This window comes from Pongo abelii, chromosome 12 (genome assembly GCF_028885655.2).
Source record: "Pongo abelii isolate AG06213 chromosome 12, NHGRI_mPonAbe1-v2.0_pri, whole genome shotgun sequence".
Classification (NCBI taxonomy): Eukaryota; Metazoa; Chordata; class Mammalia; order Primates; family Hominidae; genus Pongo; species Pongo abelii.
Window position 1 is genome coordinate 106583999 of NC_071997.2, and position 12956 is coordinate 106596954.

Genomic DNA, 12956 nt, shown 5'->3' on the forward strand with positions numbered 1-12956 from the left:
CAGAGGGGAAGATGGAGCAGCAGCTTGGCCAAATGGAGGGTTGGTTTGATCAGTTTTCTGCTCACATTTAATGGACAAGCTGGCTGCACTTAAACCATCCTGCATGTGACTTTTAGCTGAGTGAGCTTTTTTGTTTCTTAAATGGATTAGATAGCTTAAGCATGTTGTTATCCCTTTTCTGCAGAGAAGCTCACATATTGCTGCCGTAATGCTAACCAGGATCTGGCAGGTTTCATCGTGTTGGCAGATTATTGTAAGATAACAAGTTGTAGTAGAAGATTCTGACCAAAAAAATGACGTGTGCTAGATAGCAGCAGTGCCCTGAAACTAGCATGCAAGCATCCCAAACAGCATTCCATACCATCACCAAAGTAAGAAATGGTTGCTCTAAAATAGTTTCCTCCCCCAGTCTCTCTTGAATAGTGTCCTGGGTTCCCCTTTTTGTCTTAGAAACATCAGGTTATGGCGAGTGCCGGTCACCACACTGCTGACTTGGGACATAATAGTTCCTGTCCTGTCTTGGGAATAGTTTAATCAGGCATTAGAATTAGAGCAACTGATAATGTTTTGAATGCTGACAAGTATCTTGTTTGCTGACTGCTGTCATGATTGTCAAAAACAAAAGGTTTGAGCCCATACTTTTAAGACCTTATTTGATGTTTTTGTTTCTTTTGAGACAGAGTCTCACTCTATTACCCAGGCTGGAGCACAATGGTGCAATCTTGGCTCACTGCAACCTCTGCCTCCTGGGTTCAAGCGATTCTCATGCCTCAGCCTCACGAATAGCTGAGACTACAGGCATGCGCCACCATGCACAGCTGATTTTTGTTTTTCTTGTAGAGATGGGATTTCACTATGTTGGCTAGGCTGGTCTTGAACTCCTGGCCTCAAGTGATCCGCCTGCTGCAGCCTCCCAAAGTGCTGGGATTACAGGTGTGAGCCACCATGCCCGGCCCTTAAGACCTTCTTTGAATACTCCTTTGTATTTATCTTGTGGCCTTAATTTTGCTTTTGGTTAAGGAAATTAGTGAATGGGGTTTAGCTTCATTCTTCATTTAGAGGAAAACTCTAGGTAATTTATTCTGAAAGTGTGGTCAGATGGAATCTAAGAGAACCTGTTTCCCTTGGCAATGAAAAATAATCAGTTAAATGTCTGAATAACAGGAATCCTTTTCTGCTCCCTATGGGAAAAAAGAAACCTTGAGTTAATATTTTATGTAATCAGTGCAATGTGCTACTAGGTAATGAGTGGGAAGTAGATGGAGAATATAGGAAATAATGCTTGGTCTCTGTTCTTCAGAAGATTACAACTACAGGCTGGGTGCAGTGGCTCACGCCTGTAATCCCAACACTTTGGGAGGCCGAGTTGGATGGAACACAAGGTCAGGAGTTCAAGACCAGCCTGGCCAAGATGGTGAAACCCCATCTCTACTAAAAAAAAAAAAAATTACCCGGGTGTGGTGGTGGGCGCCTGTAATCCCAGCTACTCAGGAGGCTGAGGCAGAGAATTGCTTGAACCCAGGAGACAAGAGGTTGCAGTGAGCCGAGATCGCCCCACTGCACTCCAGCCTGGGCAACAGAGCGAGACTCTGTCTCAAAAAAAAAAACAAAAAAACAAAAAAACAAAAAAAAAACCAGATTACAACTACAGAATAACATAAAATTATATATTTGCGATAAGCAAATATAAAACCATGTGGTCTCAGACACACTTTGGCTGCTTCCCCTGTCATAGGTAGAGAATTACCAGAACTGCTCTTTTGTTTTGCCATTCTAGTATTCATGTTATTTACTCCTGTTGGCAAATTTAACCGGTTTAAGAGTGATTTAGTTTATGTAAGTTGGGTATTTGGAGGCATTCTATGGTAGAAAGAATGTGTACTTGGGAGTTAACATGTCTTTGAATGCTAGCACCCTCCCTTATCGAGCTATTTGACCACAGGTCCCTCTGAGACTCTTTGAACAACTTGAAAGTCTCCCTCAAAATGGGGGTAATAGAACAACTACCTCACAGAGTTGGTGAAAAACACATGTGTGCTCTGGCCCATGGACATTCAATAAACGTTAGTTTCCTTTTCTTCCCATCTAACTAGGAATGTGTTTTTTCTAGATTGAATGATAAAGTGAAGAAGAAAGCTCTAACATCATTTGAAAGGGATTCCATCTTCAGCAACTTGACTGGGCAGCTTGATTACCAAGGTTTTGAAAAGGCCGACATGGTGATTGAAGCTGTGTTTGAGGACCTTAGTCTTAAGCACAGAGTGCTAAAGGAAGTAGAAGCGGTAAGCAAGGGGCTGTTGTACTTGAATCCTAGTGTAGTGAACAGAGAACACAGAGATTTTTTTTTTAAAGGAGCTATAGGAAACTCATGTTTGCTTTTATAAAAAGGACTATTCAAAGGCTGGGCATGGTGGCTCACGCCTGTAATCCCAGCAGTTTGGGAGGCTGAGGTGGGCGGATCACGAGGTCAGGAGTTCAAGACCAGACTGGCCGGTATGGTGAAACCCCATCTCCACTAAAAAATACAAAAATTAGCCGGGCATGGTGGCACACGCCTGTAGTCCCAGCTATTCGGGAGGCTGAGGCAGGAGAATCGCTGGAACCTGGGAGGTGGAGGTTGCAGTGAGCCGAGATCATGCCACTGCACTCCAGCCTGGGGACAGAGCGAGACTCCATCTCCAAAAAAAAAAAAGACTTTTTGTTGTCAAACGTTAAGTTTTTATGTGTGCTCATGCATACTGCATATGTCATAAAGGTCAAATCTAAATTCTAAAGGAAGAAAATTAGGGTTCGTTCACCTTATTCATGTAGGAGCTCTGTCACCCAAACATACAGATAACCTCACGGAGTATAACCAGATGCTTTGAGATTTTTTGGTTAGCCGAAAGCCATAAACAAACCTCTTCAGTTCTAAGGCTGCAAAGGAAATAGGGAAGACAGTTCGTCCAGATGCTGGTTCTGTGGAAATGCTGCTTTGGCCCAGCTCCCAAATATTCTCCATAGGCACTTCTTGAGATGGGCTGACATGAACAAAACAGGTACTTGAAGTCGGGAGTAGGAAAAGTGAGCCCCGAGAAGGAGTAATAGCAGTAATTCAGGCATGAGGTAGGACCAAGGCCTAAGCTGGTCTACAGTTGGATAAACAGAATGTAGGTTACTGAAAGGTGAACATGAAATGATTCTGACTTGGCAACATGCTGGATATAATGAGCAGTGAGCTCATTACAAAAAATAAGAGTACCACAGAGCAAGACTCCGTCTTAAAATAAACAAATAAACAAACAAACATTATCTTCTCTTATTGCCCATAGAGCTAACAAAACCCATTCCTTGGACATTCTTCCACAGGCATGATCTCTAGACCACCCCGTTTTGGTTGTCCTCTCTAGTATCTTCCTCATGTCTCGGTGTTCTACTGCTGTGTTTACAACTATCTTTTCACAATTCTGCAATCTGGGCATTGGTGCTTAAGTCCATTGATTTCAAGGCTGGGGTCGCTCCTGGGCTGCATTCCGTAGGAAGCTCGGTTGGGGCACCTCACTGCTTCCCCCACATCTCTCATGGCCTGTCCTCACTTAGTCGTCTCACCAGAACTTCTTTGTAGTGTGGCTGCAGGCTTCCAAGAGAACAAAAGCAGAAGCTACTGAGCTTCGTAAGTTTATTGTCAGGAAGAAAAAAAGATAAATAATTTAAAAAATAAAAAAAGAGGCTACCAGGCCTCACAGGGCTAGGCAGGCCTGGAACTGATAGAGTATCTTCTGCTGCATTTTGTTGATAAAAACAAGTCACAAGACCAGCCCAGATTCAAGGAGAAGGGAAACAGACTCTACTTCTAGCTGGGAGAAAAGACATACATGTCCAAGGAAGGGAAGAATGTTTGCCAGCCAGCTTTGGAGACATTAGTTTGCTCTTCGGAAAGGATTTCACCACCAGCATTAGACACTATATTACTAAGAAAGTAACATGACACTATGTAAGCTTTCTGACAGTCATGCTGTACTGTCAATTCATTCCACCTTTGTTTTGTTTTTTTGTTTGTTTGTTTGTTTTTAGAGACAGGGTCTCACTCTATCACCCAGGCTGGAGTGCAGTGGCATGATCACAGCTCACTGTAACCTTGAACTCCTGGGCTCAAGCGAGCCTCTCACTTCAGCCTCCTGAGTAACTAGGACTATGGATATGTGCCACCATGTCTGGCTAATTTTTTAAAGTTATTTTTTGTAAGGCCGGGTGCTGTGGCTGACACCTGTAATCCCAGCACTTTGGGATGCTGAGGCGGGTGGATCACAAGGTCAGGAGTTAAGACCAGCCTGGCCAAGATGATGAAACCCCGTCTTTAGTAAGAACTACAAAAAAATTAGCCAGGCACGGTGGCAGGCGCCTGTAATCCCAGCAACTTGGGAGGCTGAGGCAGGAGAATCGCTTGAACCCAGGCGGCAAAGCTTGCAGTGAGCTGAGATTGCGCCACTGCACGCCAGCCTGAGCGAAAAAGCAAGACTCTGTCTCAAAAAAAAAAAAAAAAAAGTTATGTTTTGTAGATACAGGGTCTCACTATGATGCTGAGGTTGGTCTTGAACTCCTGGCCTCAAGCAATCCTCCATCCTTGGCCTCCTGAAGTGTTGGGATTCTAGTTGTTTAGCCACCATGCCCACCCTCCACTCTTGATTAACTAAAATCATGGGATCTTTATCACAAATACTGCCAAGCCAGGTCTTGTCCTTCAAGTACCTATACAGTTCTTTTCTTTCCTTTTTTTTTTTTTTAATCTTAAGGCAGTACTTTACTTTTATTGCATTATAATCTTATTTTGTACTCAGCTTTTCAGTGTGTTGAATGTGTCTTCCTCCTTGATTCTCATCTCTGTTAGGATTCTGCCTGTTCCAGATTTGCACACATTTGACAGGTGTCCCTTCCACGTTTCTCATCCAACCATCTGAACAAAAACATGAATAACTGGGAGGCGGAGGTTGCAGTGAGCCTAGATTGCACTCCAGCCTGGGCAATAGAGCGAGACTCTGTCTTTAAAAAAAAAAAAAAACAAAAAAAACCATGAATAAGTTGGGATCGTGGCCAGAATGCTGAGACAATCTGCATTAGAGACTATTCTCTAGGTGGATAAAGCTAATAGTTAATAGTATTTGTGTACTGTAGCTGTAATTATAGTGGTATGCCGTTTTTTAGTAACACTGTATAAAATGAGACAAGCATACACATTTTGGCTTGTTCTTATAAAGGTGAAGCGGGGGAGTGTTTCATAGGCTTCCAGACTGCAGGGCAGATCCAAACAAAAGAGGAGTTGACACCCATGCTGGATGTTGAAATGAATGAATTGCGAAAGGCCGTCTTTTCAGTGTTGTTCTAAGCTGTTTTATTGACCCAACTGCTGAGATGTAGTCTCCAGGTCAGGATAAGGTGACCTTATGATGGGCCATAACTAGAGGAAGGCAGAATGGGAAAAGGAACAAGGTCAACATATTCCCCAACACAAAAGCCCCTAGGTGATCCGTCAATGTCTGGGTGAGTGACATCTACTGTCTGAGCAGTTGGGGGTGAGAGAATGGGCTGGGCCCAGGTGTCACTCATTAGCTTTGCTGTGGCCTCTAATCATCTCCCAGGCCTACCTGACACATTGTTAAATGCTTTTCCCCTGCAGGTGATTCCAGATCACTGTATCTTTGCCAGTAACACATCTGCTCTCCCAATCAGTGAAATCGCTGCTGTCAGCAAAAGACCTGAGAAGGTAAACTCGGAACAGAGAAAAACCCTGAGATGTTTTATTGCTTCAGATTAACTGATAAAGGCTTACAGCTTGAGTACAGAAGAGACAGGTCTGGATTACGGAGTGGATGCGGGTGGTTCCTAAACACTGGACACAATAAATGCTAATACCATGACTAGTGTGAGATGCAGGAATAAGTACAACAAAAAATATCCTTTTCAAGGATCCCAAATGGGCATTATTTTTCAGGTTCAGGATATAAAGCCCACCTGTATCCTATAATTAGACATTGAGGGATAGGCCTTAAGAAAGGATGCTCCAAAATACCAGTTTGGCTACAGAGCAGAGTCAGTGACTGTTTAGAACAGGTTTGGTTCCACCTCCAGATCAGGGAATGGCAGGAATGGTGGGATGTGTCTGCCTTTGGGTTCGCTTACACCTTCTACCCCAGGACATGAAAAGGCTGGGTATAGAAGCACTTTCTGTGAGTATTTGGAATGATGCCCAGAAATTTATTTTTGCTCTCAAACAGAGTAATTAAGGGGAAGTGAAATCATTCAAAGAGAAGTAAAACAACTCACTTCTCTGGAGGATACCAGTTAGCCTCTGCTAACCAGAACCAGCCGAAGGTAGGCAGGAATTATAAAAGAACTTTAAGCAGCTGAAAGTGTTAATACAAATTCTATGCACTGAAAACACAAAAGCCTATTTATTCCTACTCTTCTAGCTTGCTAATGCAAGGTAATCTAGTTTCCTAGCACACAGCAGATTAGAAGTGATGCGGGGACCTGACAGAGGCAGGCTCAATGATGGCAGGATAAAGGTCACAGGGAGAAGTGGCAGCCGATAGTCCACAGATGGACAGTCTGGCCATGTCATATCACTCAAGACATCTGTGTGGCATCTAAAATCAGTACAGGCGATGCCGTTGCTGTTCATTTGATGCTAACCTCTCCCCGCCATCGGAGCAGAGCAAGCATCACACTTTGCAGCTCTGGCCTCCAAGTATCTAGGATAGCTTTTCTCACCTGCTTGCCTTTTGTCATTCATTTAAAAGTAAGGCCAAAAAGACAAAATAGGGTGACCAACCATCTTGGTTTGCCCGGGACCAAGGGACACAGGACTCTCAGTGCCACAATTGGGAAATCCCCAGCCATCCAGGATGAGTTGGTCATCTTTGGCACAACTTTCTGAGTGATGTAAATGTATTTTGCTTGGGGTAGTGATTATATGGATGTATATACAGTTGTCAAAACTTATCGATGTGAACACTTTAAGATCTGTGCATTTTATTACATAGGAAATCTACATCAATAAAGGCTAATTCCTTTTACTCAGGAGTACTGAGTCTGAATCAGGTCCTAAGTATTTCAGATGTAAGTAAAAGGACACTTTAGGGGTTAGAAACAACTTTTGGATTGGTAAGTTTACATAACATTTAATTGATCTTTGTATTACATAATGGCATTGGAGATAGACAGACCTGTGATGGAATCCCACCCCGTCATATGCTAACTGACTCTGAACTACTAACCTCTTGATACCTTTTTTCCTTATCTAGATAATTAGGCTGACCAGTTCACAGGGTTGTAATGGATTAAATGTAAGGAATAAGTGGTAAATGTATTGAAGAGCAGGTAGATAATGAGCAGCCAAAAATTACAGATATCACTTGTTGTACCTTATAGCTAAAGTGAGAGGGAGAAAGCAAAACTATAAATTAATGAATTAGACTTCTTTCACCACAGTTCTGTTGAGAAGACTATGTAACTGTTAGCTCAACGAGGGGGTTCTCTGAAACCTTAGCACGCATCAGAATCACCAGGAGGGATTATTAAAACAAATCTGGGCCCCACCCATGGAGTTTCTGATTCAGTAGGGCTGGGCTAGGCCTGAGAATGTGCAGGCCTGACGCTCCCAGGTGACGACAGTGCTTGTTGGGTCCGGGTACTACACTTGGAGAACTGCTGGTTTAATGAGTCTAAAGTGCATCTGATTGTTGAGGAGTGTTAGTTAAACCTAGTTTCCTGGTGATGAGACCCATCTGTGTAAAATGCAAATACTTCTCTGACAGCCCAACACATTAATTCTTCTGCCTGCCCCACCCCCGCCCAAAAAAACTGGATCCTCTTATCTAAACCACCAGTATCATTAATATAAGTGGAACCTTCGTCCGTCGTTCCCCAATAAATCTAGTTTGGCCTCGAGCTGTGGTTTTGGCACTGATTGTTGGGAGGATAAGATGTCTGTAGTGAAAAACCTTAGAAGCAAATGGAAGAGGAGGATTCCAATGTGCTCTCCCTAAACATACTAAACTTTTTATCAAAGACCCATGGAACCAAACCACTCAGCTATGTCAAGCAGTATTCCTATATCACAGCCACCTTTCTTTCTAGTGTTTTCCTAGCAGAGAAGGAATGCTCTCAGGTTCCTCATCCGCATTCTCCAATCTGTTGGCTTTTGGTTCCTCTTGCCAGGTGATTGGCATGCACTACTTCTCGCCGGTGGACAAGATGCAGCTGCTGGAGATTATCACGACCGAGAAAACTTCCAAAGACACCAGTGCTTCAGCTGTAGCAGTTGGTCTCAAGCAGGGGAAGGTCATTATTGTGGTTAAGGTAAGGGGCTGTATAACAGAGCTGCAGAGTTTGAAAAGTTCTAAGAAGACTCCTTTTACCTCCAGGCTTGTTTATAACTATTCTGGGGCACATGACCAGATTTGGATATGATATTCCCCTGGGTTGTCTCCAGGATGGACGGTGGTATTGACTGTCCCACTGAGTCAAGGTGGGGAGTGGGGGGTATCTAGGATGTGGCAGGGTTCTCCCAGCCATCCCAGACCTTGAAGGTGACCATGAAACTATCTGCTGTACTGTTTGATTCAAGCCGGGCTACCCCTAGTATGGCTTCCCCTGCAATTTCATTTTTAAGGATTCTGATTGAGATTTTAAGTCACCTTAAGTTTTACAGTGACTTTCAAATGACTTTGAAGTGACCCTGGGAAAGGTAGAGTGTTTCAGACTCAGTTCCAGCAGCAGGGCCAGTGAGCTCATGTTCTCTTCCTTGGCAGGATGGACCTGGCTTCTATACTACCAGGTGTCTTGCGCCCATGATGTCTGAAGTCATCCGAATCCTCCAGGTTGGTATTGCTCTCTAGAGTGTTTGAGGCATCTTTGACTCCTTCAATCACTCTAAAACTCATAATGTCAAGATAAGGACCAAGCTTCCTTCTGATACACCAACTCCTGCTCTTGTCTAGGAAGGTCCCTGGTGCCCTCTCTCTGCACAGCAGTCGGACGTTGGGCTTATACTGCACTGAAAGGGGCAGAGCTTTCCCTCTGCCCCAGAGCCTCCTCACTGTTCCAGCAAGCTAAAGGCGCCCTGCCCCCCAGCATGTCTTCTGTGCTGTTTCTGCACCTCTCTGAGGCAGGGACCATCCAGAACAGGGCCCGCTTGGTTCAACTGGTGCTGCATCTGTTTCTGCAGCACACAGACCCCTCCAGTAGCCATCGAGGTCATTCTGGCAGGAAAGGAGAGGGATCCTCCTCGCTGAGCACTTACCCAGACTTGGGGATCACAGGGCTGAGTGCTCCTCTTTGATGATGTTTCTTCTGTTGGTCATGACACACTCAGCCGTCTGTCATGGAATCTCCTTATTACTGAGATTCAGAAATGCAAACAAGAAGAAAATGAAGAATTTAGTCATCTCTAAATGTCCTTAAAGTGCTGTAGATTAGAGAAGGCTCAGACTTTCCACTTTTGGCCCCAAACTTCTTTGTGTTTCCCTGAATGACATAGCACCAGTCCTGGGCCTGGTCAGGTGACACTCAGAAGTGGGGTTTATACAAGGCAGTGTTTGGAGCCAGTACAGGGAGCCCTTTGGGGGGATTTGGGCTGCTCTTCCCCTGAGGTCCCTGCTTCGCTTCCTGTTCAGGAAGGAGTTGACCCGAAGAAGCTGGATTCCCTGACCACAAGCTTTGGCTTTCCTGTGGGTGCCGCCACACTGGTGGATGAAGTTGGTGTGGATGTAGCGAAACATGTGGCAGAAGATCTGGGCAAAGTCTTTGGGGAGCGGTTTGGAGGTGGAAACCCAGAACTGCTGACACAGATGGTGTCCAAGGGCTTCCTAGGTGAGTAGCCTCAAGGAAACATAACTAGCACCATTAGTTACAAAGTTCTGAGCAGTTCCTGAGACCAAAGAGTTACAGATGCCCTCGTGGAAGAAAGTTTTCTAAACACAGAGCCCTTATCATTGGAGATTTCAAAAATGATTTCATGAGTCAGGTGCAGTAGCAACCACTTATGGTCTTAGCTGCTTAGGAGGCTGAGGTGGGAGGATCGCTTGAGCCCAGAAGTGTGAGGCCAGCCTGGGCAACATGGTGAGGCCCCTTCTCTTTAAAAAAAAAAAAAAAAGATGTCCTGTGAACCTTCTAAGGGCTAGGACTACAGATTATGGACAAAAGGCAGAGTTCTACCCTTCTGGGGCTCTAGCATCACCTGGTCCAAGTTATGCCAGATGGACGAGCATTTTTATCCCCCAGAGATGAAATCTGCAATAGTGCAGAAGCAAGCTCTGCATCAAGGCTTTACCATGTTGTCTGGCCTGTGAGGAGAAAGTATAAGCTCACCATACACAGTATACAATTGAGGCCCACAGAGAGGTGACTGTCTCAGCAAAACAGCAAAATCAGCATTACAACCTAGGTGTTCTAGGGCCTGGTGTTGCATATGGGGATGTTAAAACTCACCCAGGTGGCCTTTCTCATCCATGTACACAGATGCCCAAGCTCCAGGTCACAAGATCGTCTTTCCTTCTCTGTCCACTCTTCTAACAAAGACTGATTTGCTAGGGTTAGCTAGACACACAAATTCAGGAATTCAGAAGAGGCCAGAGCTTTATAGTAGACCAACAGAGACAAGAATTCTCAGGCCAGGGTTTTTTTGGTTTGTTTTTGTTTTTTTTTTTTGAGACAGAGTCTCACACTGTCGCCCAGGCTGGAGTGCAGTGGCATGATCTTGGCTCACTGCAACCTCCACCTCCCAGGTTCAAGCGATTCTTCTGCCTCAGCCTCCCAAGTAGCTAGGATTACAGGCGCCCACCACCACGCCTGGCTAATTTTTGTATTTTTAGTAGAGGCAGGGTTTCACCATGTTGGCCAGGCTGGTCTCAAACTCCTGACCTCAAATGATCCCCCACCTCGGCCTCCCAAAGTGCTGGGATTACAGGTGTGAGCCACCACGCCTGGCCAGGCCAGGGTTCTGAGAACAAATAGTAACACTACCTTTTCTTGCTTCTTTTAGGTCGCAAATCTGGGAAGGGCTTTTACATCTATCAAGAGGGTGTGAAGAGGAAGGATTTGAATTCTGACATGGATAGTATTTTAGCGAGTCTGAAGCTGCCTCCTAAGTCTGAAGTGTAAGTCCATTTGAGTGGCTAATGCCTGGAAATTGACTTTCTCTGACAGTCCAAAGCTTCCCAGCCCCTTTTTTTTAATACTTTAAGTCCTGGGATACATGTGCAGGTTTGTTACATAGGTATACAAGTGCCATGGTGCCATCTTCCATTTTCTTTGTGACCACCATACCTGAACAGGAGGACCACTCCTGATGCTGGCATGGTGCTTTCCAAGTGGAAGGCCCTCGCACATGCTGCCTTGGTCTCTGTCCGGCATCGAGGTGAGAACCAGGCCACGTCTGATGAAGGCCCTCCCCTGCTCCAGCCTTCTCTGGCGAGGTCCCAGAGAGCCGCTGGAAGGACAGATTCTCCTTGGCCCCTTCACCCTCCCAGATCTTTATTATCATTTGTGAGCAGCTGACTGTTGCTGATGTCAAAGAGATACTGATTATCTTCTCGGCACCAGGCCCTGTTCTAGGTGCTCAGTTTCATGTTAATTAGGGCAAGTTACTCTCCACTTTTTCCATGGGAAAGTTTGGTTCACCCAGGCAGCATCTTCTCTGAGAGTCAGCACCAACCGGCCCACAGAGCTCCCCACGCACCCATCCCGACTTCCATTCTGCATCTGCGGCTCTGGCTTTCCTCCCCTTTTCCTCTTCTTCTACCTAAACGTCTCTTTCTGTTGGCAGCTCGTCAGACGAAGACATCCAGTTCCGTCTGGTGACAAGATTTGTGAATGAGGCAGTCATGTGCCTGCAAGAGGGGATCTTGGCCACACCTGCAGAGGGAGACATCGGAGCCGTCTTTGGGCTCGGCTTCCCGCCTTGTCTTGGAGGTTGGTCTCGGCAGGCTGGGAAGGTAGCTCACTTTAGCCTGGAGCCCGTGTTGCGTCTCCTTCAACGAAGTCTTCTTTCTGTATTCAGGGCCTTTCCGCTTTGTGGATCTGTATGGCGCCCAGAAGACAGTGGACCGGCTCAAGAAGTATGAAGCTGCCTATGGAAAACAGTTCACCCCATGCCAGCTGCTAGCTGACCATGCTAACAGCCCTAACAAGAAGTTCTACCAGTGAGCAGGCCTCATGCCTGGGGTCAGTGCACTAACCCCAGCTGCCGGCAGCGCTGGTTCTCCAACAGAGTGGTGTCTAGATTTATCAGAGTAACAAGGAGAAGACAAACTCCGGCACTGGCTTTGCTCCCTGATTAAAGTGCCTTCAGCCAAGACCATCTCTCCCTGCTGGTGAAGTGTGACTGTGAATTAGTTTGCACTTCCTGTTGGAAGGTAGAGCCCACTGTGCTCATTGTATAAGCCCCAAGGCCTAGAGTGGCAGCCAAGAGCCATCTGGAGCCACCTCTCTGCCTGTTCCTCCCAAGAGGCCAGGGTGGCCAGGGGTGGTGAGGGCAGTTCCGCACCCAACCAAACAAACACATAACAATAAAAACCAAACTCTGTGTCAGCATCTTTGCCCTTCTGGTTTAAACGCCTCCTTCAAAAAGCAATCTGGAAGAAAGCCCTGTGCTTTGGGAGTAAGAATGTGTGTGCAGAATTCTAGGCAGCACCTTAGGGAGGGACTGGGATGAAAGAAAGTGGGACCTGGTGGGCTCAACCACACACACCTGTCTGTGTAGATGCTTTGCCTGGGCTTCTCACCACAGTGTACCGGGATATTAAAGCTCTTTCCCCAGCCTGGATTTCCTCATTGTGTGATCTTACCCATTTCTTTTCTGGGTATGCCTCATTCATAGGTGCTTCTTGGGATGGTTGTGGGAACGTTGGTGCTAAGCAGAGGGCTGACATCTCCCTTGATGTTCAGTGATCCTGCATATCAGGGCTGCCCCAGAAATG

The 12956-nt window shown here is 45.7% G+C and overlaps 1 protein-coding gene and 1 long non-coding RNA gene across 3 annotated transcripts in view; one reads left to right on the forward strand and one right to left on the reverse strand.

Moving 5' to 3' along the window:
• Positions 1–12570, forward strand: part of HADHA (hydroxyacyl-CoA dehydrogenase trifunctional multienzyme complex subunit alpha) — a 54036-nt gene extending 41466 nt beyond the window's left edge. The window contains 8 exon segments of one of the 2 annotated variants that reach the window (NM_001132545.2): positions 2111–2282; positions 5654–5740; positions 8197–8337; positions 8790–8858; positions 9654–9849; positions 11021–11135; positions 11804–11949; positions 12038–12567. In NM_001132545.2, the coding sequence (NP_001126017.1) occupies positions 2111–2282; positions 5654–5740; positions 8197–8337; positions 8790–8858; positions 9654–9849; positions 11021–11135; positions 11804–11949; positions 12038–12183 (1072 nt within the window). In that variant the 3' untranslated portion in view covers positions 12184–12567. 2 annotated transcript variants of the gene reach the window in all.
• On the reverse strand, positions 2886–5738 carry LOC134759652 (uncharacterized). The gene is made up of 2 exons (XR_010136203.1): positions 5622–5738; positions 2886–5434 (listed from the first exon to the last, which is right to left on the reverse strand). It is a non-coding gene; the product is annotated as an uncharacterized LOC134759652 (long non-coding RNA).
• Positions 12571–12956: the final 386 nt, after the last annotated feature.